At 39.9% G+C, this 27,772-nt stretch overlaps 1 protein-coding gene and 1 long non-coding RNA gene across 2 annotated transcripts; one reads left to right on the top strand and one right to left on the bottom strand.

Annotated features, from left to right (window-relative positions):
* Positions 1-27,594, top strand: gak (cyclin G associated kinase). The gene is made up of 29 exons (XM_086075829.1): positions 1-504; positions 2,057-2,118; positions 2,220-2,279; positions 2,369-2,483; positions 3,139-3,281; positions 3,897-4,022; positions 5,483-5,572; positions 7,323-7,458; positions 7,534-7,646; positions 9,496-9,610; positions 10,062-10,179; positions 13,714-13,763; positions 13,853-14,001; positions 14,855-14,977; positions 15,062-15,195; positions 15,295-15,489; positions 16,312-16,429; positions 16,703-16,782; positions 17,378-17,571; positions 17,711-17,878; positions 18,469-18,629; positions 19,250-19,448; positions 20,774-20,947; positions 21,021-21,158; positions 21,242-21,328; positions 23,239-23,511; positions 23,596-23,744; positions 24,635-24,811; positions 25,601-27,594. Exons 1-29 carry the CDS (start codon positions 363-365, stop codon positions 25,700-25,702), a joined length of 3,891 nt encoding a protein of 1,296 aa, XP_085931955.1. The 5' UTR covers positions 1-362; the 3' UTR covers positions 25,703-27,594.
* Positions 227-5,895, bottom strand: LOC147173184 (uncharacterized). Its single transcript, XR_015094823.1, has 2 exons — positions 5,774-5,895; positions 227-3,239 (listed from the first exon to the last, which is right to left on the bottom strand). It is a non-coding gene; the product is annotated as an uncharacterized LOC147173184 (long non-coding RNA).
* Positions 27,595-27,772: the final 178 nt, after the last annotated feature.

Below are 27,772 nucleotides of genomic sequence, written 5' to 3'. Positions count from 1 at the left end.
TAGATAGAGCTCAGTTTACTATACGGGTATGCTAATCTGAAAGAACACCGGCTCCTTTTTTTTAAATATTTGTATTTATTTTGTATTGCGCCGGCTCCTCTCACGTGATCGGCTGGTGCCGTGACGTCACCACACACCTCGGAAGTAGGCACTCGCTAGCTGGAATGAAGTGATGGTTGCGGCCTCTCGTCGTCATCCCGACAACAGGAAGAAAATGTTAGTACATTTGCAACTCTTCTAAGCGAACTACCAACGAGTCCACTCGGATCCCGGTCGGAGCTGCCAACGTCCGCTAGGCCAGGCTAGAAGGAAGAAGAAGCAAGTAAAAAAAAAAAAACACACACACACAAAAACAGACAAAAATGTCACTGTTCCAATCGGCGCTGGATTTCCTCGCCGGGCCCGGTTCTGTCGGAGCGGCAAGCCGGGACCAGAACGACTTTGTGGGGCAGATGGTCGAGCTGGGCGACATGAAACTGCGGATCAAGAGGGTGATTGCGGAAGGTAAAAGGGCGATAGATTCATGTTCGGTGACAAGGAGCTGGTGCTAACTAGCAGCGGGGAAGCTAACCTGCTAACAGTTATCCAATGACAGAAACACTAACACGATATTTATCAATCAATTACATCCTGGTGCAATTACACTGCTTTCACTATATTTTCAAACAGGAGTGCGACTGGATGGCTACGTTAATCTCCAAACTAAAAATAATGTTGCGCTTTGCAAGAAAATGAATTCATCTGTATTTCGGTGCAAAACTCAAGCAGTCGCTGCTTTTGTGGTTAGCCTAGATTAAAGTATTGCTTTTGACACCATCTCGTGGAATCTTGTGCCAAGGAACTGTGTTGAATTAAGTTGCAGTTTCTTTAAGATTAAAGTTGTGTTTTGCCAACATCTGTATCTGTAGACAGGCAGTTGACATAAATGTCAAACTGCGAAGATGACCTAGATTAGGGATGGGAAACCGGCAGCTCGCCCATTCAACAGGTTGGGAAGGAATAAAGAAGAAATAGCAAGAAGTAATGAAGCAGAAAGAAGAAGAAATCAGTAAGAAAGAAGGGCAGCAAAGTAGAAGCTGAAATTCCGAGCAGTTGGACAATTTTAAATAAAAATGACTATCTAAACAATTAATTAGTTATTAAGCATAACAAGCCATCAATTTGATAATTAATTGGCGATTAAGCGTTGCACCTGTAATATAAACTAAAGCAACAACGGAGAAGAAAGAGCATCAAACAAGTTTTTTCGACTGTATTTATTCCTTGCAGGGCAAACGCGACTGAGTAACGAAAGATAAGAAATAAAGCAGTAAAGAAAAAAGGGCGCAAAGTCAACAGTATTTATGAGAAATAAAGTGACAAACTAACAGAGACCAAAAGTTTCTCGACTGGTCCTTTACTTGCAAGACAAACAAGGAGACAGCGATGAAGCTCTCCTTACAGGGCAAAAAAAACAAAAACTATAGGAAATAAAACAACAAGGTTGTAAACATCTTTTGAGTAATTATCCCCTCTTGGGCAACCATAGGTCGAGTAGCAATAAGAATTAAAACAACAAAGAAGATAGAGGGGAGAAACAAATATAACCAATAACCAAAAATACAAAGAAAGTTGAAAAAAAATAAGTCAGCGACACCGTTTTTAGGGTGTAATATGTCCTTGCACAAATGCAATAGGAAAGGTAAGAATTAAAGCAATAGTGAAGAAGAAGATGGGAGAAACAAACACTCAGGTAACGATAAGAATTAGAGCAACTAAAAAGAAGAGAGTGGCGCGAAACAACCAGAATTCAAGCAGGAAAAAGGGCGGATTTTTATCCTTGAGGAACAAGCAGAGTAATGGTAAGAATTAAAGTGATAATAAAGATGAAGTTAGAGTGTTGAGAAACAGCCAGTTGATAAGAATTAAAGCAATAAAGAAGAGAGAGATTTAGCAAGAGCAACCTTTTTTGACTGGATTTCTCCCTCGCAGAACAAATGTAACTGAGAAATGATAAGAATTAAAGTGACAAATAAGAAGAACGTGGGAAGAATGGTTAACGTTGTGTTTACCTCAGGTGGCTTTGCCTTTGTCTACGAAGCCCAGGACATCAGCAATGGAAAAGATTACGCCCTCAAGGTAAGAGGAAACTTGTTTAATTGGATGCTTTAATTATTACTCCTTCAGCTTTTGTGTGTGAGCACAACACATCAAATTCTGCTCTTTTGGTTTGCTTCCAGCGACTTTTGTCCAACGAGGATGAGAAGAACAAGGAAATAATCCAGGAAGTTTGCTTGATGGTACATTTTGCCCGTTTTCATTTGACACCATCTTTCTGTGTTAATTTGGTATTTTTTCAAAAACGTGCGCCCTCATGCCACCTGTGCAGAAAAAGCTGTCGGGACATCCCAACGTGGTCCAGTTCTGCTCGGCCGCCTCCATCGGCAAAGAGGAGTCGGACACGGGACAGGCCGAGTTCCTCATCCTCACGGAACTCTGCAAAGGTACGTTCATGGCGGCGGCGCGTAGTTAGCGCTGAGTCGTGCCTTTTTGGCAACGGTGACAAAACCATTTCCTGTCCGTCTACGGACTCGCTGAACCTTCACCCACTTCCTGTCTGCTCACTCAGGCGTTTTACTACGACTGCTTTCAAGGCTTGTACTAGGGCAACTTATTCTTTTTTTTTTCTGTTTGAAATGAATGGACACACCACGAATATATAGCAGCGCCCACATTGTGCTTGTTTGCCGATTAATCGGTCGGGCCCTACTTAACACATCCAACAATAATGTTGTCAATTATAGGCAACACATTTACTTTGTCTTCTAGTATTTGTTTACAACAGAGAGAAAAATCTGCAAAAATGGTCCCTTTGTCTTCAGATTGTTTATAATGGTTGTTTGAATGTTGTCATTTTTGTCTTGGTAATGTGTAAAAAAAAAAAAAAATGTCATTGGCAAAATAATCTGTTGATTTTTGCTGATGTGAAAAGGGTTGATATTGTCCAATTAAATCAAGCAAGCGATTAGCTGGTTGTTTTTTTTTGCAGAGGATAAGGAATACATGCCTGCGGACTATCTCGACGTTATAAGGCAGTTTTGAATACGGGTTGTGGTGGGGACGATGCGGACCCCTGCAAACGTTTCCTCTCACCCTCAGGTCAGCTGGTGGACTTCGTGCGGCGGGTGGAGCAGCGCGCCCTCGTGTCCTGCGACACGGTGCTGAAGGTTTTCTACCAGACGTGCCGCGCCGTGCAGCACCTGCACAAGCAGAAGCCACACATCATTCACAGAGACCTCAAGGTGGGCCACACTTTTTCATTTCTTTTTTTTTTTTTTTTACAAGAACCACATCATGTTTGACTCGTTTTCGGGAAATCCCAAAAATGTAAACATGGCACTTGATTATTAAAATGCCAATCTGCTGTGTGTTTTAATGTCGCTGAATTAGCGGCATAAACACCAACAAGGATCACGGGCGATGTAGTTTAAAAATGTGAGAATAAAGTAAGAATTCTGTGATTAAAAGCAGAATTCTCACTTTATGTCGGAATTCGGACTTTAAAGGGAGAATTCTGAGAATAAAGTCAGAATCCTGCTTACCTTTTTTCTCTCTCTTCACTGGCCCTAATCCTCTTCCGTACGATAGTGACAGCTCAAATTAAATACCTTTTTTTTTTCGCCTCAAAATTGTACACACTATGCCTCCATATTGACAACATGAAAAAATGTTTTCTTAATTTCTGCAAACGTATTCATGAAAGAAAAAGTACGAAATCACATGCACACAGTCAAGTAGTCACCATTTTTTGCTCAATGCAGCCAATCCGTGGGTTTTGACAGCTTTGCATTATACGTAATTGTGGTGGTGCGGCAAAAAAGCTGAGCTGGCGCTGTGCCGCGATCTCTGGCTTACAGATTGAGAACCTGCTGATTAGCAACCAAGGCACCATCAAACTGTGCGACTTTGGCAGCGCCACCACCGTGGCTCATTACCCCGATTACAGCTGGTCGGCACAGAAGAGGTCCATGGTGGAGGACGAGGTACGTGCGCAACGTCACGTTCCTTACGCGCAAAAGGGGCCTTTTCACAATTGACACAAATGAATTCCAAAGAAGAAAAAAGTCCAATTGAAATGCCTTCCGAGATCAAAGAAAAGGCTCAAGCAGCAGGTGGCGCTAGAAGCAAACAGAAAAAGGCATCAATGACAACATATATAAAATATATATATATTGTTTAATTCAGAATTCATTACATAATTATGAATATTGACTATGTCTACTTTGTATTTTATCATGTTTTATTATAGGTGTATTGTATTTCCTTCAAAATTCCTAATACTTTAAATATGATTTTATTTTAGTAATCAAAATCTAATTATGTCATGATTATAATGAAGATACCTTTGATTTTATTATTTGAAATTCAAGCTATGCATTCAAATTTCTCACTGTATTTTTATTTGATTTGATTCCATTTCTTAGTGTTGTAATCTTAAGTATTAATATTTGAATATACATAACAAGCAATGTAACAAAAAGGATCTAAATGTATTTCCCCCCCGATTTATAGTGTTGAAATCTATACGACAAGATAAGGCCTTCGTTCCCATTAAAAGGCCATTAAGCCTTTTTTTCTTCTTCTTCCTTTTTCATGACTGCATCCGGTTGAGAAATGACTTTGACAGACACCAGACGCTTTTGATGAAATAATCACGCGGCAGTCCAGGATGTTTTGTTTCGGCTTTGCCTCCAAATGAGATGCGCCCGAGAGATTGGCCTTGTGAACCCGTTAACATCCGTCACGCTAATGACCACCACGTGTATTACGCCGCCTATTTTCTTGGATGATCACGTGCCCATTCTGCCTATCCTAAAAGTGTCACCGTTTATTGTGGGGATGCTGAAGAGCATTCAAAAAAAAAAAAACTACTTTTACTCTTTCTCAACATTTCCATGAAAAATATCCCAATAAAAAAAACGACCTCATCCTTCCACATTTCTCATCTCGTTCAAATCATTCCAACTTCAGGCTCTTCAGTTCATTCAAGAAATGATTCTCACATTCCAAAACTTTGCGCAACCAAATTGGCAAATTAATACAAAAATGTATACATTTTTACCTAATCTATCCACAATTCTTGACCGATTCAAACCATTCCACATTTTAAAGTCATCTTTTTCAGAACACCTATAAAACCTTTTTTTTTTTACATTCCCTGAATTGTCACATTTCCAAATTTGCCAAGACGAAATTCCCAAATTAGGTCAATTATTATTATTATTTTTTTTTTACTGTTGCTATTCTGTCCACATTTAGCTCATTAACGACATCGAGCTATTATTTTTCCACATCCCCCAAATGATCACGTTCAGATTTTCCAAGACCAAATTCACCAAACTAATGCCTTATCTACATGTTATGATTTATGTGATGGCATCGCTACTGTTAGCATTGTAGAAATCACTCTGTCTCTGTCTGCCCCCCCCCCCCCCCCCCATAGATCACAAGGAACACCACTCCAGCATACCGGACCCCGGAAATGATCGACCTCTACTCCAACTATCCGATCAATGAGAAGCAAGACATCTGGGTTAGACCTCCGCTTTACTGTACTATGTAGTGTCTAATTAGCTTAGCTTAGCACAATACTAGTAGATGCTGATGTTTGGATGGATATCCATATTTGGCACGCTAAACTCAAAATGTTTGGTCTGTATGTGGCCATATGTTGTGTCGATTTCATGAATGAAAATTAGGACGAACGAAATGATTATTGCTCGTCATTACTCACCGCCATTTAGGAGCCGCTGTCGTAGTCCACATGTATTGTAGCGTTGGTGAACTAATCAGGCCAAGCGGCGAACAAGCAACAACTCTTTCATGACAATTTGCAAGTAACTGTCGGCCAGAACACAATAGCTTCAAATCCGCTTAGACAAAAGTCTGTGTTGCGTTCACGGACCGTCCAGACCATGGGAAACTACGCACCCACAACGATTGCTACCGAATGCTAGTAGTTTTTTTTAATCAACTCGTCATATAAGCAGGTATCATTTTACTTGCTACGTTTTATTTTTTTGATATGTATATTGAATGTCTTTATTGATATCGTGTTTACATGCCATGTTTCATGCGACATGAAAAGTTGGATATGTTGAAGTGGTAAATTGTAACTATAACTGTAATTGTAGTAGAAAAAAACTGTGATATATATATATATATATATATATAGGGTTATATATATATATATAGGGTTATATATATATATAGGGTTATATATATATATATAGGGTTATATAGGGTTATATATATATATATAGGGTTATATATATATATATAGGGTTATATAGGGTTATATATATATATATAGGGTTATATAGGGTTATATATATATATATAGGGTTATATATATATATATAGGGTTATATATATATATATATATATATATATATATATATATATATATATATATATATAGGGTTATATATATATATAGGGTTATATATATATAGGGTTATATATATATAGGGTTATATATATATATATATAGGGTTATATATATATATAGGGTTATATATATATATATATAGGGTTATATATATATATATATATATAGGGTTATATATATATATATATATAGGGTTATATATATATATATATAGGGTTATATATATATATATATATAGGGTTATATATATATATATATATATATATATATATATAGTTATATATATATATATAGTTATATATATATATATATAGTTATATATATATATATATAGTTATATATATATATATATATATAGTTATATATATATATATAGTTATATATATATATATATATAGTTATATATATATATATATATATATAGTTATATATATATATATATATATAGTTATATATATATATATATATATAGTTATATATATATATAGTTATATAGTTATATATATATATATATATATAGTTATATATATATATATATATAGTTATATATATATATATATATATATATATATATATATATATGGCTTCATTCGCCTTTATCTTAAGGTCCTGTAATCTATAATAGATCTGATCTTGTTTATTATATTTAACTTTTTGTTGGGTAAAAAATTCATTGAAAAGGACCTTGAAAAAATGAATCGCATATGATATCACAATCGCAATTTTGGGGGGGGGATCGCAATTGGATTATAATCCATAATTGTTCAGCCCTAATATTAACGCATACAAACCCGTCCGTGTTACTTTTATATCCTCACCCAATAAAAATGGTTGCGGAATCGGCTTGATGAGCCGTCAATGAATTCCCTAAATCCGTCCTGTCCCCCCGCAGGCCCTGGGCTGCATCCTCTACCTGCTGTGTTTCAAGCAGCACCCTTTTGAGGAAGGCGCCAAGCTGCAGATCGTCAACGGGAAGTACTCCATGCCACAGAACGACACCAAGTACACGGTCTACCACGATCTCATCCGTAAGCGCGGCACGTCTGCAGCCAATACCGCCAATGCGTGGGCGTATTGTGCTCGTCATCCTTCCGTCTTCGCAGGCGCCATGTTGAAGGTGAACCCCGTGGAGCGTCTCTCCATCACAGAGTTGGTCAACCAGCTTCAGGAAATAGCGGCGGCGCGCAACGTCAACCCCAAGTCTCCCATCACTGAGGTAGTGTCACCTTTTGCATTCTCCGCCCTGTGAGCGGACATCGGACCCACCATCGGACGATACTTTTAAATTGATCTGAATTGGGATGTCCAATCCGAGACCGCATCGTATCACGTGACCGTTCACAACGCAAAAATGAACATTTGCACGTATAAATCGAGATCTCGTGGAATACAGAATACACATACGGCTCTTTTTTTTTTTTCGTAAAGACCTCACGTCGCTCGGCGTCAAAACTGGCACATTTGGATTTTTGCGCTGGGGGCAAATGTAGTTTAGCATGTTTGGATTGATTGGTTTTGTCACGTTATGGCGCTGCACTCGCATGTGAGCGGAGTCATTTGTCACCAACCTGGAATTATTGACTTAACCGCGTTAGCCAGACAGACCGAAATGAAAGCAAATCACCACTTGAGCCCCCCGCCTTCGCGCCCCCCCCCCCCCCCCCCCTGGCGCGGCGCCTCACAATTTAGCAGTTAAGTCACAATCCTTATCCCCAATAATGCCACTAATGAGCAAATCTTCCACCGAAGTTGCGAGTTATTCAAAGCTGATTTCAAGGTCAAAAAGCTGCCATTTTGTAGCCATTATATCCACATTCGTCTGCTTGGATGGTGCCATCAAAATAAATTACTTTACGGCAGTGGCTCGCATGATCAATGCAAATCAGCAAATGAGAGAGCCCAGAATTAATTTGGTATTCCGCATGCTTTAAACACAGTTTAACTCATTAAAACACATTTAAACGTGTTGAATGGTTTTATTGGGTCAGCGATTCCAAGTGTATGCACTTTTTAATACACTCATCAAAATTGTCTTATCTCAAATCATCTTTGCCCGTTGAAATGAATGCAAATGTAATCAACCCGTTTCAGCCACCCTCCCACAAATAAATAAATGACACTTTTAAATAAGAGAAATATTACTTATTACTCTAATAGACAGTGTTACTTTATTAAAGTATGCACTAATTAAGGAATTAACTAGGATGTAAAGAATTAAGCCGTTTTCCCCACATTTTTTGCTGTGATTCTATGGACATAGGGCATCTCCTTCTGATGTGTGCACATTGTGTACTACAGACAAACAGATATACATGGAGATGGTCAATACTTCTCAGTCAGTCAGCTACAGTAGTTGTGTTTTTCTTCATAGAAGATAAAGAATATATGCTTTGTGTGTATTGTAAAATTGTCTCTCTACATGTGCTACTCAACATATTGTGTTCCAATATCAGCTCCCTGAAGAGGTACCATAATAACATAAGACCGATGCTATTGCTTAGCCCGTCTATGGCGTTTTGCATTGTTTGTTAGCATTAAGCTAAAGAGATTTACCTAAAGCAAAGCTATGGGGTTGTTTTAAATATACGAGTGAGTTTGAGTTTGTTTGAGGGTCAACGTCAGCTGGGAAGTCGAAAGTCCAAGCAAAAAATGAGCCAAACGACAGTTATGAATTGGGCTCGCTTGTATCTCAAGACACACCGCATTGTTTTGAGGAATCCCCAAGCGGAGGCTCCCCAGTTTGAACAGCGACTGCTTTCCAGCAGACGAACGACTCTTTCCATAATCAGGGCGGCGAGTGCGTGTCGAGGGGAAGAAGGCTAATCTGATTAGCATTAAGAAGGGGTTTCCCTGCTGGCCGTAAGAAGATTATTGTCCTCCGCCTCCTTATGAACTTCCGCCGCAGACGTCCACCGACCACAGGCATGACCGGGCGGAAAACCGAGTAGATAACGCGGGGGTCATCTTTTTGGGATTTTGTTATTTGAAAAACATTTTTGAAGGGAATGATGTTGACCGCGTACTACTGCTGGCGTCCCGTGTATGACGGGTATGAATGTCTGCAGCTCCTGGAGCAGAACGGAGGCTTCGGAAGTAACGGGGCGGTGGCGGCGGCGGCGACAACCGCGGCGGTGGCGGCGGCGCCTGCGCAGGTTCAACACAATGTTCACAGCAATGCCGGTGAGTGATCTTTTTTTGTTGTTGTCTATGAACCGAGTACCATATTTAAAAAAAAAAAAGGTTTCCATGTTCCCAAATGACGGCTGATCATGACGAGGATGGTCCGTCTGCTGTTAGGCGTGGCCCTATTTTGGTTTAATGGGGGGGCTTGCTAGGTTTTGCGCTACAACTGCTCATTTCTAAAATACTTAAAACAATATTACTTGTTTACTTGAATTAATTTAAAATAAATGGTCAAAATCTATATATATTTTTTATTGACTGTTAATTGATTTAAAAATAAAACCAACCTCAATGAAATGTGTACGTATTTAATGAAAAAATGAAAAAACATTTATAAAGTAAAACTAAATGTAAACCATTTCCATATTAACGGTAACAAAAGATTTTTTTTATTTGCAAAAATATATTTTTCCTCACTATTTTTTCTTAAAAAAATCATATTCTAAAGGCATCTACGACCCCGAGCAGTCAGGCAGCGGCTTCCTGGACATCCTGAAGGGAGGAACGGAGCGGTTCCTGACCAACATCAAGGATACCTCCTCCAAGGTCATCCAGTCTGTAGCCAGGTAAGATGCTTGTTTTCCGCATAGTATGCAGTTCCGTCTGTTTTCCGTCAGTCCTAATTAAGTTTTATATCGACCAACATTAACACTCTGGTCACTGTCTTGTACTGTGTTATGATCTCTTTTGTATTTAATTGTCGGCCGTTATCTTTTGATTGCAATTGCGTTGTGAGCCATTTGAAAAGGACCGGGGTTCCAAATGAATGGAGCGTTGTCGATAAATTAACTGGATCTGGGGAATTTTGATAATATTGCCCAATTGGTAACGTTCTTTGGGAATTAGTTGGAATTACCTGAGAAGCGAGGGTAATTAATGGGCAGGTGTCACATTCAAGCATTATTATTTAACTTTAAGATCACCTTGTCTACATGGAAGACCATTACTGTATTTTAACGAGTTCGCTGTTGCGGAATCCAACCGTTGACTGCCGTTGACGCAGAGGTGGGTAGAGTAGCCAACATGTTTTGCTCAAGTAAGAGTAGCATTACTTCAAAAATAATATTACTCAAGTAAAATAAATAGTAATTAAAAAAAATCACTCAAGTACAAGTAAAAAAAAAAGTCTGATTTATTTTTTAAGGACATTGTCATCAGATAGAAAAAAAACATAAAATTATGTGCAAATGCTTGCATCTTCAAATCCTAAAATAAAAAAAAACAAGCTTTTTGAGCTCATGTTCTAACTTCTGCCATTGTGCAGGCATGCGCAATGCAGTGTTTGTTTTTCTTTTTTTGCTTGTTTCAGAGCTTAACGACCCACTTACAAGTTCATTGTTTGATTGACGCTAATATGCCACGATGGCGCTCCCTCCAAAAGCCGAACGGTGGCGTGCGGGGGGGACGGGTCTCTTTATAAAGACTCGGTTCCCATCGACACATTGAAGAGCCGTTCAAAAGACTCGATTCGTTTGGTGAACGTAACAATCACTCGTGTCCGCGGAAATGCTGCCACACAGTCAGTCAAGCGGAGCGCTTACGTGGAAATGCGCAAAATCGAATGTATGAACGGGCCTGCGGGTAACGACTCTAGTGTAGCCCAATACAGCGGAGGAAGAGTAGCGGGACTTATTCACTCATCAAAAGTATTGTGTGGTAAAACTACTCTTCGAAATACTTTTTTTTTTCCTCAAGTAAATGTAACGGAGTAAATGTAACGCGTTACGACCCACCTCTGCGTTGACGTAGCTGTCCTTCCAGTGTGTTTTTTAACTGGACCCTCTTCTGTTAGAAGAGACTCTCAGCAATTCAATTCCTCTGAATCCATTCCCATCCTGGTCAGTGACAAGCGTGTTTTGCATTGTATATGACGAAGCTCACACTTGACCAACGCTAAACAAAATGTCAGCGTGAAGCAACTTCGACTAAATCTGCAATTGGGATTGCCCTGGAAAAGTAAGATCGTTTATACGCTGTGCCGGGTACAATTTGTATTTTCATTTCAATTTACAGGAAGACAGAAATATTATTTGACATTACATGCAGTTTTTTTTGTGTTTGAACAGGACTGACTTTCTTTTTCTTTTTGTAATTCATAAGCACAAGTGGGTTATTATTGTAGATTTTTTGTAGATGTTTTAGTCCAAAAATGTGACATAACATTATATATACCTCATGTTCACATGGGCATGGAAATAAATTCATCTTCCTGAATTGATATCAAAGCATTTAAATCAATGTCAAATCAAATCACAACCTAAATAGTCCAAATTAAATTATATTGCAATGTAAAGAATCGGAATGAAATCAAATTGTGAGGTTCTTCACGTTGCCTTGTACAACATGTTTCGCAATCGTGAGAGAGGTTCAGAGTGAATGATGAGCGCCATGTAAATAAATAAAGCCGCCGACATTCAATTGGAGCCATGCGGTCAGTCTGTTGCAAATTTCCTGGTTCATTCCCATAAATTCTTGGTAATTCCCATTGATGATTTCTACCTAAAAAAAAAAGTCTAAAAATGACAGTGGAGGTGTTGGAGTCTTCCATTTGTTTCCATCTGTTTGGGTGTATTCATTGTTTTGGTCATTTTGTTTATTTGTTTTTCTTTTCTCCCCCGTTTCCAATCCCTCACTTTGTCTCCATCTCCTAGCAACCCAAGGTAAACAATGAGCCTCGGCCAAGCTCCTGTAGTTTCTGTGTTTTGATTTAGAGGAGTTCAACTCTGCTGCGTTTGTTTTGTCTGCAAAATAACTTCTGATTTTGTGCTAACATCACGTGTTCCATCCTCGCTTGAATTCCCACACGAGCATAATCGCATACACGTCATTTAATAAGCTTGTTTTCAATATGGCACCTGCCATTGAATTAAAGGGGACATATTATGGAAAGCTGCCTGGTCGAAGGTGTGCTATTCTTTCAAAAAGCCAAAGCGAGCAGTGATCTCCGCTTTACCATCAGATACATCAACACTTGCAATAAGTTGGTGAAACATTACAAGTACCGTAGTTATTTTTTTCCAAAAGCAAGTTCTCACACAGGACTTATTACATAAAGGACAGGAAGATTCCTGACACACTTTCCGATAAAGAATTTTAAAAAGACAAACTGCAACGGTTGCATTTTTTAAACCGTGAATTTTAACCTTTGATAAAAAGGTAACTGCTGCTGTTGCATTTTACTGAAGGTGAGGACAAACTCTTACTAACTTGACCTTTCCTAAAAAGAAAGAAAGAAGCTGTTAATGTAACTAATCTATTAATAAGCAAGTGTGTACAGTGAACCCATTCCATGTTATTTGCAGTCATTTTTTTGCTGATTCCCAACTTCATTTTTTTTTTATTGAATCCACTGCAAAAGTATCTTGTTGTTTTTCAAAGATTGAATATTTCGGAAAAAATAAAATCATGGCAATCATAATAATGAGCGCCAATCATTTCAATTCTGTGTTTGAAATGAAACGTCATAATGTGTCCCCTTTTAAAAACGAATCAGAGACGTTTGTCATTGCATGACTGATTGCTAACTAAGCAGCGTTCTAACCAGCGTCACATGCTCCCTAACAGAGCATCAATTAGTTTAGCGGATTATATAGAAGCTTGTTAAAACTTTTGAGCATGAAAAAAATAAAACACACACCTTCTTTCTACACAGCACTTATCTTCTGGGTCAAATCATTCGACCCAAAGGAAACCAAGACAATATTGTGGATTTGTAGGATTTACATGAACTGTTTTCAATTCTAATGTTGATTGCACATATTAAGCATTTTGTCAGTCTAAAACCTCGGCTTACCATAATTAGTGAAGTCAGCTCAGACAATGACAACATGTCATTTCATATCTTTGCAGCTTCAAATAATGATAATAACTGTAGGAAATAAACTGTAGTTATTTGGATTGTTTCTTTAGGAAACAGATTGAAATATGATTTTTTTTTTCTACTCTTGAGAAAACATAACAGGAGGTTTCTGATATACACATTCCTCATTTTTATGCTTTCAAACAGGTCCATCTGACCAGCAACATATCGGCAGGGTTATTAAATATGCTTGCCGTCATATGTACAGCATGTTTTTCTGACCCTGCAATTTATTTTGCAGCTACGCCAAAGGTGACCTGGATTTATCCTACATCACGTCCAGAATAGCAGGTGAGCATCTGAACCGCAACTGTCCACCATTTTGTTCTGTCCTTCACAAGTGCCGTCAATGTAAGATGCGAATGCGTTTTTGTGTGCAGTCATGTCATTCCCGGCGGAAGGGGTGGAGTCGGCCATTAAGAACAATATCGAGGACGTGCGCCTATTTCTGGATTCGCGTCACCCGGGACACTACGCCGTCTACAACCTCTCCAGACGCTCCTACAGGCCGTCCCGCTTCCACAACCGGGTACGAGTGATTGTGGGCAGCTTGATGACTCAGACTTGCTAGTGTCCTTTTTTTTCTTTTTTCTTTTTTTTTTTCTTAAGAGCTCAGTATTGTTCATTCGGAAATGTCATCATCATTGCTCTTTTTTTTTTTCTTTTTTTTTTTTATATATATATATATATATATATATATATATTTATTTATTTTTTTATTTTATTATTTTTTTTTGTGTGTGGGTGAGTATGTGTATGTGCGTGCGTGCTAGTATCTAATATGACTCATCAACGTGCACTGTGGTGCTTAAGCATATTCTCTGACTCTGAAAACATACATTGTGACTCACATCCTTTGACTCACGAACGTCCACCGCTCGCTTGCGGACTTTTTTGGGTCATTGCGACCGAAGATCTCTGGTCAACCATGCAATGTTATGTGACCGATTCCAATCTGGTGCTTTACAACAGCAATTTTACGGGACATGGGAAAGATGGATGTAAACATGATATGATTCGTCAAGATGACGTTCAGTTGACAGTAGTTGCTTTTACACTTTTATTAAAGTGATTGTGTTAAAAACGAGCGCAAACGTCATAGGCCAGTTGTGTGTGTGGTGTTTGAAAACCGCCACGTAAAAAATCACTAGATAGTGTTTTTATCACCCCAAAAAATACACCGGTAATATCGTAGAAGGTATGATATGGAACACCCGTACTTGATTCAAATTGGCGTATTCGGATCCACGTGAAGCAGGCTTGTAACTTTGTCAGGCAAACATCTGCTTGCTCTCGCTCGCCTCCGTTGCCTCTCACGAACATCCGCTGTGACTCGCTAACATCGCCGCCCGTGTTTGCTGCGCTGTTTCTTCCGTGCCCAGGTGTCCGAATGCAACTGGCAGGTGCGTCGTTCTCCCAACCTGCGCAGTCTCTACAGCGTGTGCAAGAACATGCACCAGTGGCTCAAGCAGGACCAGAGGAACATCTGCGTGGTCCACTGCCTGGTACGAAAGCGGACGAGTGTGGCGACACCGCGCGCGCTCAGTTTGACCGTGCGCGGCTTCACGTTTGTCTGTTTTTTGCCGCAGGACGGCAGAGCGGCGTCCGCGGTGGCCGTTTGCTCCTTCCTGTGCTTCTGCCGCCTTTTCACCACGGCCGAAGCGGCGGTCTACATGTTCTCCATGAAACGATGCCCGCCTGGCATAGCCCCGTCGCACAAGAGGTGCCAACGCCTCCCCCGCATTTGTGTCTCTTTTAAATCACACCGCAGTCACTTTCTCATCTGTGTGTGATTTTATTTTTTTATTTTTTTTAAATGCAGGTACATCGAGTACATGTGTGACATGATGGCGGAGGAACCCATCACCCCGCACTGCAAGCCCGTGGTCATCCGCGCCATCACCATGACGCCTGTGCCGCTGTTTAACAAGCAGCGCAACGGCTGCCGTCCCTTCTGCGAGGTCTACGTCGGCGACGAGCGAGTCCTGACGACCTCGCAGGAGTACGATAGGATGAAGTAGGCTTGCTTTTCTTTTCAGAACTTCTGGCAACTTCCTCTTGATTCAAAAATTGTCAAGATACAAAACACGTTATAAATGTCAATGTTAGGGATAGGCATTTTTGACGAATATCAGTATTGGCCCTTTTTTTTTTATTATCTGACAGCCAATAAAATATAAATCTAAAAAATGTTAATCTCGGAGAACTATTTACTTACATTTTCAGTTAACTTTATGAGAGATGACTCTGGGACCCTTCTGAAACATTTTTTTTCTTCAACATTAAAACAAAGAAATGTGAACGTTTAAAGGTCCATGTCGCAAGTTACAGAGAGTTTTTGTGGATTTGCGACCCCTCTGGCGAAAAGCGGAATGGAAGCCAGCGACGTGCACGCGCCCAGAGTGCCGAGACGTTAGTTCGTGGAATTGTGCATTGCTTATCATAAATAGACCCTCTTGCATTTTGGTGACGAGGTCTTACCTTTTTAGCAAGAAGAAAGCAAGCTGTGGGTCCCGTTTCATCCTCTTAGGTTTTACCACCTGCTCCAATATTAACGCTGCTCCAATTAATATTTAATATTAATATATAATTAATATTGCTATCCATTGATCCATGTCCTCCTGCGAAGCTTGTGTGACTTCAGTTTTGCTGGGGACATTGTTCTCCTTTCCTGCAGTGTTCCGGAGAAGTTTTAAGAGTGGTGCTCTTTTGAAAGGGCACTTTTTGAGCATTTCCATTGTTAAGCTCTGTTTATTAAATATAATTATAATGAAATATTGTAGTAGTGCATACCTACTTTTTGGCCCACGCTGTATATGGCTTTGTCTTCCGTCTGCAGGGATTTCAAGATGGAGGACGGAAGAGCAGAGATTCCCCTGAACGTCACCGTCCAAGGAGATGTGCTGGTTGTCATCTACCACGCCAGGTCTACACTGGGAGGTCGTCTGCAGGCCAAGGTTTATTATGATACGCAAACTATTAAAGAAAATGAGGAAAGAAAAGTTGACAATGTTTTCTCAAGCTCTTCTGAGAGTTAAATGTCCCTAAAATGTGCACATCCAAGCAATGATATATTTTTTGTGTGCGTCTACTCATGATAGACTTGCCTACTAATTGTAATGTCGAACCTTCACAACAACCTTCCAGGCGCTGAATTTCTGAAGAATTCAGTCTTCCTTTCCTTGGTGGAGTAACACATTGACGACTCTGCTCTCTCTTTGCTGTTTCAGATGGCCTCCATGAAAATGTTTCAGATCCAGTTCCACACAGGCTTCGTTCCCAGAAACGCCACCACTGTGAAGTTTGCCAAGTAAGTATTCAACGATAAAGAATTCGCTCTCGGCTTAGAAGCAAAAATCGTTGGTTGCAAAATGCTATCGAGCTTAGTTTATTATTATTATTATTATTATTATTTTTGCATGCATATAAGGTTACCTAAAATACAAGAATATATTGCTTTTCAAAGTCACAAAATTCGACAAAAGTATCAATTTGCGGCAATTTTGTACCCGGAAACATTTCCATATTCTCCCAAAAGTTTTTTTCTCTTTTTTTTCTTCTTTTTTATCTTAACAAAATTTGATTTTTACGCTTATAAAGAATTTGATTTTTTTTTCTTGAAAATACACTACAGTACTTTAATTTCTGCAATTTAAAACTTTTTTCCATTTAAAAAAAAAAAAAAAAGTTTCATTTTTCCTAGCATCATATATTTACGTCTTATTTTTTGGGAAAATAGTTTACTTTTGGCTTCCTGTGGCATTCGGGCTACACAAAAAATAATAATAATAAATCAGATTTATACAGCACTTTTCCCATTACTTGTGCTGGTTATGTTTAGTTTTGTATTAAGTAGTCTTTCGGAAAATGTCTCAAAAACCACTGCTCTAAATTCTTATGGGCAGGTATGACCTGGACGCCTGCGACATCCAGGAGAAATACCCGGACTTGTTCCAGGCCAACCTGGACATCGACGTGGAGCCTCGGGACCGACCCAGCGCCAAAACTCCGCCGTGGGACGGCTTCCAAACCAAGGGCCTCAACCCCAAGATCCTCTTTTCGTCTCGCGACGAGCAGCAGGAGATCCTCAGCAAGTTTGGTAGGCGGCACCACTTGCACATTTTAGGAGCAATCTCCATTTTCAACTCTGCCGGCCATTTTTGAACCCATTTTTAAAACATCTAAAGTTTGAAAGTAGAAGAAGGCCTGATGGTTCGTTGACCTTTTCTGACCTCTAGGTAAACCGGAACTGCCTCGTCAACCGGGGTCGTCAGCATTCTATGACTCCAGTTTACCGCCGCAGCAGCCAGCGCAAACGTCGGAAAGCTCGACCGCCTCGGACACGGAATCTCCCGTGAGCAGCGATGCCAATGCAAACAACTTCTTCCAGACACTGGATTGGGAAGGTACAAATTCATTCAGTCCTGACTGATTTTGTGCGACCCACAAAAATCAACAAAATCTATTTCTCTGTTCCTACATAGGCAGATTTATTGAAATAGCGAATTTCATACACCTGGTAGCTCAACGTGCTTCACATAATTCACTTTTTTTTTTTTTTTAAAGTTCAGCATTTAAAAGCATTTGAAAACCAAAGAGTAAAAGAAATTTTAAAGCAAAGTAATGAAATAAAAAGTACATAAACGGTTACTAAAATTACTAACAGAACTTTCAGTGCAAGTTCAAGATTTTGGAGAATATGACCCAGATTTCCACTTCCAGTTGTTTCCAACCCTGAATTTCGCTGATAAGTTTGGCGAGACTCTCTTCCACATGACCCTTTGAAAAACCAGCCAGTGGAATAAAACAGCTGGATTCTGTAGGCAAAGAAAAAGTCATCCGTTTTGCATGGTTGACTTTGTATTACCAGTTAAATTACATCAATTTGGAATCTTTCCAAAATTCCCAAACTTCACTTCCAATGGAAACTGAACCCTTTCAAGAACCGATGACATGGATTCCATGGAGCCTCTTGTCTTTTTTTTTTTGTTTTCAGTTGTCGGCGGGCCTCAGGACGCTGTCCATACGGGAGGCTCCTCGAATGAACAGGAAGAACTGAGCGACCAGTCGGAAGGAGAATCCTACTCGTACTCGGCCCCCAGCGGGGAGCCTCTGTCGCGGGACACCAGCGAGCAACTCTTTGACGCCGACTTCCAGGTATGTAAAGAATAACATGTGGCTGTTTCCTCGCCAGGCAGATTTACCATTGAGCTTGTGCCCAAGTCATTTGAAACCCGTTGCCATTTCTAGATTGATTTTGTTTTTTTAACACTTTACGGTTAACGCTTGGCATGGAGCCAGTTTAGGTTAACCATTTTGTCCCCCCCACGTTTCCCTCTGAACTACGCTGATGGGACTGTCTAGATTGAGGGTGGACTCAGGCTGTCAGACTGTGACGTGTTCAAGAATTTGAATCTGTGAATCTACTGGCAGCATGAATCTTGTCACTAAAAATTCTTAATTCATGGGATGTGTCACCATCGAAAAGTGAGGAAGCACTGTACACTCTAAAATGAAGGTGCAGCCGTTGTTTTCTGTAGGCGTAGAAAGCAGGATCGCAGTGGATTTAACATTTAATAATCTTCAGCCTGAAATACTGAATTTCCTATTTTTAGCCTCAAGGTCAAACTAAATAGTGTGCTGCCATCTAGAGGTCCACAGTGGAATTACACCCAAAATAAACAGGAGCCCAGAACAAAATAGTTCTGAACTGTACATAGCCGCATATGCATATTTGCTGTCTCACGCAAACACCGTCCCCCTCTCCCTCCAACAAGACTCCGCCCCCCTCCGCCGAGGATTCCCCCGCCGACAACACAGCCGATCTGTTAGGTTTGAACTCGGAACCCCAAGCGTCGTCCTCCGCTGGCCTGAAGGCGTCGTCCAGCCACAGCGACCTCCTCAACGACCTGTTTGCCCCACCTGCCGGACCCGCGCCGGCGACCCAGGAGGACTTATTCTTTGGCGGCTCCAAACGTAAGCAAGAAGATTTGTGTTGAAGTGTGATTCCAACTCCAGTTTTATGGGTCTTGAAATGTGTATTTTCCCGAAAATGTGGGTTAAACTCTGAATTGTGCAACTCAAAGGCCATTTTACTCCTGATGCTCACTGGTTGGAGATCTAGAGCCGCACAATGATATTAAGCAAAACATCATGTGTTCAAAGTCATTTTAATTGACTTACATGACAGTGGTTGGAAATATTTTTGCAATTTTTCGTCAAAATTTACAGTTTAAATTTTGTGATATTTGACTTCGGAGTTGATATCTTCTCACTAAACTGCGGACTTGTTTCATGCAACTTTCAAGGTAAAATGCGGGAATGTGCAAGAATTGATACCAGCTATTAGTACTGGGCTGATATCGGCCTCATTTCCAATGTATCAGTTTCTTGTGAAGGCTGTTGATTCCAGTCACGATACTTCAGCCTTCCTGTTATGTTTTGGGTCAAAATGATCCACTTTCAATTTAAAGAACAAATGTTAGCTTTTCGCCATCAAACGTGTCACCAACAGTCAATTGAAAAAACTTTTGTAGATATTTCAAAGGAACATTAAGCATGTAATGGGGTCAAGCTGACCCAACATTCAAATCAAGAGACTATTAATTTGCATGTATGAAAGTGGTTAATAATTAGCTGGTTTAACACGTTTTTTTATTATTATTTTTTTTTATGTTAAACATTTTGGGTGAAATTGACCCATTATATAATAAATAGTTTTTTTGCTATGAAATGTCTTTTTTTTTTCTTTTTTTCTGGCAATTAAAAAAAAAATTCGTTGAAGATACAAATGAGTATTTTTTTTCCTATGAAACTTCTCGTCAATTAAAATGGTTCATTTTGACATATTTGCCTTCAAAACTATAATTCATTATTAGGGCACTATTGGAACACTAAACATAGCCCGGGTCAAAATGATCTGCTTTAAAGTTAAAGAACTACAAACAGTATTATTTTAAGATGAAACTTTTAAAAAAAGATTAACTTGAAATATTTGCAATGAAAGCTGTTAATAACGTTTATTGAGATGCGTTTTTATCATTAAATATAGCCTGGGTCAAATTGACCCGCGAACATAATTCTTGAGAAGCCAACCTAACAGGAGGGTAAAGGTGAGCAATTTGAAAATAAAAGAAGAAAGTTAAGTCCTCCTTACCGCAGCATTTGCTGCAGCGGTTTGACAGACTGGCCAATAAATTTGTGCGTCAGAAAGAACGAAAGCTTGTTCGCAGTTTCTGGTCGTTATGTTTGTAGAAATTGTACTCGATGTTTGACAAAATTTTTTTTTTTGGGTGGGGCAGCCATTAGCGACCCATTCGACCCATTCGGGATGGGCTCCAGCTCCGGCGTGGGCTCCAGCGTGGGCTCGTCCCGGCAGGCCTCCGGGCCCGACCTGTTCGGAGATTTGATGGGGTCCGAGAATTCGGCGCCGGGCAAAGCCGCTCCGACTTCCAACGCCAGCCTTTTTAACCTCAGTGAGTTGCACCTCTTGCCGCGGTTGCATCATTGCGCTGATGCGGCCGTGTTCATATTTGTTGTCGCTATCAGATAAGTTAGTGAACAACGCTCCCAAGATGACATCGTCGGCCAGTCACCCGGACCTCCTGGGCGGGTGGGACAGCTGGGCGCCGAGCACGTCCGCGGGTATGAACGCCGCTGCCAGCAGGCCCACATACATCAGCACAGGTAACAATGGGATTCCATATTTCAAAAATACTGTAACGCCATTGTTTGTTTTCTGGCTCACGATCGTATTTGTGTACTCGTAGCTTCTAGCATGTCATCAATGTCCAAGGCAAAGTCTCAGAACTTTGATCCCTTCGCTGATTTGGGAAACTTGGGCTCAAATTTACCAAGTAAGTGTTAACGTGTCCGCTTGAATTTAATACTGATGATGTCTGAAGTTCTGAACTGCGGTGCGATGCAGTTCACACCAATTTAAATAGGATTAACTCCGAATTGGCACAATTTACTCGTGTTACCGTACTGTATGATTCAGTTGAACAGCGTTTGATTCACTTCAGTTGTTTAATATTTCAATTACACGATGTTCCCATATGATTCACAATAATTACGATACAATTTTAATCACTCACAAAATGCGATTCACAATTATGATGCAATTTAATTTCAAATCAATGTGATTCACTACAATTATGATTCAAAGTAATTCATTCCAATTCATATTCAATACTATTAACTCATTCACTCAAAGCCATTTTTACTGAAGCAACCCCCTTTGCTCCCGGTTATTGGATTTGGACTGATTTTGCAAGTCCCACAGAATATTGTGTTCTATTGTTCTAAAAACATGTAATTTACCAAAAGAAAGATTAGAGTCTCTTCTTTCATCAGGAAAAAATGTATATTTCCATCTGTTTCCGTTTTGCGGCAATTATAGAATAAGTTTCATCATTATTAAAAAATCTGTTTAAAACAGTTGATCTCTTATATTCTACTGCCACCTGCTGGCCGTAGCTAACATTGCTTCAAGCATTCTCTTCAATTCTGAGGCTGCATCAAAGCCTTCTGTATGCTCTAGCATATAAAAAAATATTTAAAAAACGTACAAATATGTTTTTGGAAACATGGTAATATTTATAATAGAACGTATTGATATGTTTTTGGGAGCAAATGAGTTCATCATGATTTTGTATGTTTCAATTTAATTTGTAAAGAATATGATTCACTCCAATTTCAATGCTAAAACTCCGTTTTGCGGCAATTATAGAATAAGTTTCATCATTATTAAAAAATCTGTTTAAAACGGTTGATCTCTTATACTCTACTGCCACCTGCTGGCCGTAGCTACCATTGCTCCAAGCATTCTCTTCAATTCTGAGGCTGCATCAAAGCCTTCTGTATGCTCTAGCATATAAAAAAAATATTTAAAAAACGTACAAATATGTTTTTGGAAACATGATAATATTTATAATAGAACGTATTGATATGTTTTTGGGAGCAAATGAGTTCATCATGATTTTGTATGGTTCAATTTAATTTGTAAAGAATATGATTCACTCCAATTTCAATGCTAAAACTCCGTTTTGCGGCAATTATAGAATAAGTTTCATCATTATTAAAAAATCTGTTTAAAACGGTTGATCTCTTATACTCTACTGCCACCTGCTGGCCGTAGCTACCATTGCTTCAAGCATTCTCTTCAATTCTGAGGCTGCATCAAAGCCTTCTGTATGCTCTAGCATATAAAAAAAATATTTAAAAAACGTACAAATATGTTTTTGGAAACATGATAATATTTATAATAGAACGTATTGATATGTTTTTGGGAGCAAATGAGTTCATCATGATTTTGTATGTTTCAATTTAATTTGTAAAGAATATGATTCACTCCAATTTCAATGCTAAAACTCCGTTTTGCGGCAATTATAGAATAAGTTTCATCATTATTAAAAAATCTGTTTAAAACAGTTGGTCTCTTATACTCTACTGCCACCTGCTGGCCGTAGCTACCATTGCTTCAAGCATTCTCTTCAATTCTGAGGCTGCATCAAAGCCTTCTGTATGCTCTAGCATATAAAAAAAATATTTAAAAAACGTACAAATATGATTTTGGAAACATGGTAATATTTATAATAGAACGTATTGATATGTTTTTGGGAGCAAATGAGTTCATCATGATTTTGTATGTTTTAATTTAATTTGTAAAGAATATGATTCACTCCAATTTCAATGCTAAAACTGAATCTCAATATGAGTTGTTTCCTTCAAATGAAGCTAAAGTGCTCCAACTTGTTTGTTGCAGGTTCTGCCAGCACGAACGTCTCCGGGCCTACCAAGGCTCCACCGTCGTCCTCTTCTTCCTCTTCGTGTTCGGCTAAGCCTCAATGCCCGTCGTCCTGGCAATCCGGCAAAGCCCCCCAGGGCCACAACAAGCCCTGGCAGTCCGGACCCGCGCCCAAAGCGTCGTCGGCCCCCCAGTCCGCCGGCGCTCAGGCCACCAAGCCCAACTACAACCTCAACTTCCCCAGCGTCATCGGAGGCCGCGAGGAAAGAGGCGTTCGACCTCCAGGATTCGGTATTTCCCCGAAAGTCACGTTTATGTGTCGCAAATGTCGTTTGGAAATGTTTGTTTCTCACGCTTTGGGTTGTCTCGACGCAGGCCCCAAGCCCAAAGTCAAGGAGGACGACTTTGGGGACCTGCTGTCCACGCAGGGCTTTTCCTCCAAGACGGATAAAAAAGGGCAGAGGACCATTGCAGAAATGAGGAGGCAGGAGATCACGAAGGAAATGGATCCCCTAAAACTGCAGGTATGCGACCCAGCCGGGATGCGCTCGGTTGACTCATTCACTCGTGGATGTTTTTATTTTGCCACCAAATCCCTTTCTCGGTCTTGCTTCTGTGGTTTTATAGTTTGAGGTGAACAAAACAATACAGTATGCCTCAAACGGCTCGTTTTCATCTCTTTTAGTAAAAAAAAAAAAAACGGTGCTTTTCATGAAACAAGCCCATGTTCTACTGATTACTTTAAAAACTAGAAATAAATTTGGCTGTCAATGAGTTAAAAAATATTATTTATTTATTTTGGAAAATATCACATTTTCTACTGGTGATCTCTTTTTTTTCCTCCAAGTGACTTTTGTTCGAAAAGAGGCATGAAAGCAAAAATGTACTGATCCTGTCACCAATGTCCAGCATGAAACACTAATGCCATCGAGTGGCAGAAAAATGATCTCAACACAAATGCGTGACTTAAAAGTTTTACACTCCAATGTCTTTTTAACTTCAAATAACTATGAATGACTTACTATAAATTTACTCTAACAGTGTTTGAAAAGATACAACCACATTTTCATTTGGTAACCAAATGTGTCCACTTTAATGTTAATTAACAAGAGTGTGAAAAAAAAATTCTGTACATTCAAAACATATTAATTTGCGATTAATCGCACGTTAAGTATGAAAATCATGCACTTATTTACGGTTAAAAATTTTAATCAACTGACAACCCTAATATATAAGCATGTATGTACAATACATGCGTGTGTGTGTATAAAGTACGACGTGGGCATTGCATTTGTTGCATTCAATTAGACTTGCTGATACCTGCAGAAATGCTGTTGTCGCCGTAGTAGCTTGTAACTCCGAATTAGCTTTGGCCACGCGCATCCAGATAGCATTTTGTCCTCCGTCCCGTTAGATCTTTGACTGGATCGAGGGCAAGGAGAGGAACATCCGCGCGCTGCTGTCGACGCTGCACACGGTGCTGTGGGAGGGCGAGAGCCGCTGGAGGCCGGTGGGCATGGCCGACTTGGTGACGCCGGAGCAGGTCAAGAAGTTCTACAGAAAGGCCGCCCTGGTGGTCCATCCAGATAAGGTGCGCTTGGGACACGCTTGCTTTATGCTACTTTGCCAACCGCGTGCACATCACACAGTGGCCTCAATAAGGTAGCATAATGCTAACCAGACTAAATAATGATGATGTTTGTGAACATCTTATTTAAAAAAAAAAAAAAACATCAGTCTGCTTTAATGGAGGACTACAAATCTATGAAATCTATGAATATTTACTTTTGAAAAGCTGAGAATCTGAGGATTTGGACCATTTTAAATGTAATAAGGCCGATTCATCTTAATTTCAACAGTTAATTTCATGTATGATTAGTTGTCTGACAGCCACTCTTTAAACGTATTCACTCGCAGCCATTTTCACTAAAGCAACCCCCTTTGCTCCCGGCTGTTTTTTTACCACGGAATATTGTGTTCTATTCCTATAAAAACATGGAACCTACCAAAAGAAAGATTAGAGTCTCTTCTTTCATCAGGGAAAAGGAATATTTCTATCTGTTTCCATTTTGCAGCAATTATTCACAAATCTGTTTAAAACACTGGGAGAAAGAGCTTTTTTGCAACATGGCCCTGGTTGATCTCTCCATGCTGCCACCTGCTGGCCGTTTTTGTAATAACTACCATTGCTTCAAGCAATCCCCTGAGTTCAGAGGCTGCATCAAAGCCTTCTGTATGCGCTAGCATCAAAACAAAACATTAAAAATGTATAAATACGTCTTTGGGAGCATGGTACTATTTAAAATAGAACGTATTTATCCGTTTTTGGGAGCAAATGAGTTCAGTTACGTTTTTGTCTCCTCCCTGTTTTCGACTTCAGGCAACAGGGAAGCCTTACGAGGACTACGCAAAGATGATCTTCATGGAGCTGAACGACGCCTGGTCAGAGTTTGAGAATCAGGGATCCAAAGCGCTCTTTTAGTAGGACAAGCAACAACAATGACACACACACACACACACACACACACACAAAAAGAGACGGTCTGGATCTGGGCTGCATTTGAACTAATATCGAGCTCCCTGGGGCCTGATTGGACAGGACGGAGCCCACATTGGGCCTTGTTTTCTTTTGGGTGGGGGGGAGGATGGACGGCGTTGCACACCTCTGGGAGGTGTCCCCTCTTTCACTCCCTTCACTGTCGTTCCACGTCCTTGCTACGTTCGTGAAAGGAAAAAACAAAAACTCTACTGTTGACACTGCAAACGTTCAAGGAGTGACAATCGAGGAGAGAACGAAGAATTGTCAAATACTGAGAAATTGTAATGGATTTTACAAACAAAAAAAAAGTCTCAAATGCTGTCAGTATTGCAGACAAGCATACAAAATGGCTGCCAAACGTTTAATGTGATGCGTCTGTCGGGTACTGTTGTGACATTCACACTCGCGCATGTGCCGAGATGGGGAATCCAGGACCAGAATGTAAAAACCCTGAAACCGTTTTAGCTTTGAGCCGCGGGTGCCTCAACTCAGCAGGTGTCGTCGACCAGCTCGTTTAGCTGCCATTTGAGTCGAAGCGCCTTTTGGCTTAAAGCCAAACCGTTTCAGGGTTTTTACATTCTGGTCCTGGATTCCCCATCCCTGTGCATGCCCTTTTTAGCCTTGTGCTAACTTCTGACAAAAAAAAGCAACTCCCACATAAGCAAAAGTGCTCTTTTTTTTATTATTATTGTTATTATTATGGCCGTCCACTCGTGCTGTAATACGTGTCTAACCGCAAACAATAAGGCTCTTAAAGAAGGAGGATGGCAATCCATGCTAATTACTTAGGGGGGTGTGCATGCGGTTAGCATCATGCTATGCTAGCTCGCTAACATCGTGCACCCCAACAATTTAGCCTCATGCTACGCTCTGTCGCTAACTCGATGCACTCCGACTATGAAGCAGTTGATGTTGAAGGGAGCGTTTTCAGTTAGCGTTATGCTGTGCTAACTCGCCAACCGCGTCCACCCTATAACAGTCAGGCTAGTTTTGATGAGGCAAAGCATTGAGTTAGGCTAATGCTACGCTATGACGCTAACCACCCGACGAAGACCGTGTGAAGTTGGCAAGCTAGCATAGTTTAATGCTAACCGCACAAACACTGAAGGTCGGCACGAGCTCACACTTGTTAGTATCGCTTGCTAACTTGCGAGTGGGTGTGGCTAATGTTTTTTTTTTTGATTGACATTTATTAACCGGAACAGGGTGCGTGATTGATTGGCTTTTCGTATATTTCAGGAAGGCGGGGTCCATTCATTGTGTGCGTAATTCTTGTAAATACAAAACATCCATCAAGTGACTTTGTGACGATGACATTTGAGTAACAGGTCCTTGTGTGTGTGCGTGCGCGCGTGCGCGCGTGCGCGCGTGCGTGCGTGTGTTTTCTAAGAATAACATCACGCGCTGCTGTTAATTGACGTCATTTTAGTTCACATTTTTACCTCATGGGCCAATCCAATCATCATCTTCTTATTTATTATTATCAGTTTTTCTTTTTTTCTTTGACATTCCCTTCATGCCTGATTCCAAACAATATAGAATTTGAAGGAAAAAAATAAGTAAAATTTTCACATAATATATTGTGCGTGTGGGGGGGGGGGGCCTCTTTGATTTCATTCCAAAGGTCGTTATTAATATGAATGTGCTTTTTACAAATATATAAATATATATATCCTTCTATCTTGTTATACATATTTGTGTTTTTTTTTTTTACTTGCTTTTTTGTGCTATTTCCTAATTTGAGTTGACAGTACGATCATAAGGATGGAAAACAAATTGTCATAACTAATGAATATGAATGTAGAAAAAGCACCATTAAAAGTTCTGAGGGGAAATATGTCTTTTTTTTTCTTCTTCATTTTTTTTACTGAGATTACAAAGATTTTCAGGCACGTGGCCTTAGCTTCATGCTATATCGCTAATTCGCTAACAGACTGCACTTCCTGAACCTATTAATGAAATAGTGAGCGCATTCGGTTAGCGACCTCGTGTAAGATGAAGCTAATTGGACGC

Source organism: Leptonotus elevatus, chromosome 5 (assembly GCF_054856555.1).
Source record: "Leptonotus elevatus isolate MCC_2025b chromosome 5, RoL_Lele_1.0, whole genome shotgun sequence".
NCBI classification, from domain to species: Eukaryota; Metazoa; Chordata; class Actinopteri; order Syngnathiformes; family Syngnathidae; genus Leptonotus; species Leptonotus elevatus.
This window is presented reverse-complemented; position numbering and strand designations above follow the sequence as displayed.

Excerpts from the sequence above, each read along its gene's own strand:
- gak (XM_086075829.1), top strand. The coding sequence starts at position 363 with ATGTCACTGTTCCAATCGGCGCTGGATTTCCTCGCCGGGCCCGGTTCT. Across the intron at positions 9,611-10,061 it reads CAATGTTCACAGCAATGCCG|GCATCTACGACCCCGAGCAG; the intron begins GTGAGTGATCTT and ends CATATTCTAAAG. Across the intron at positions 10,180-13,713 it reads GTCATCCAGTCTGTAGCCAG|CTACGCCAAAGGTGACCTGG; the intron begins GTAAGATGCTTG and ends TTTATTTTGCAG.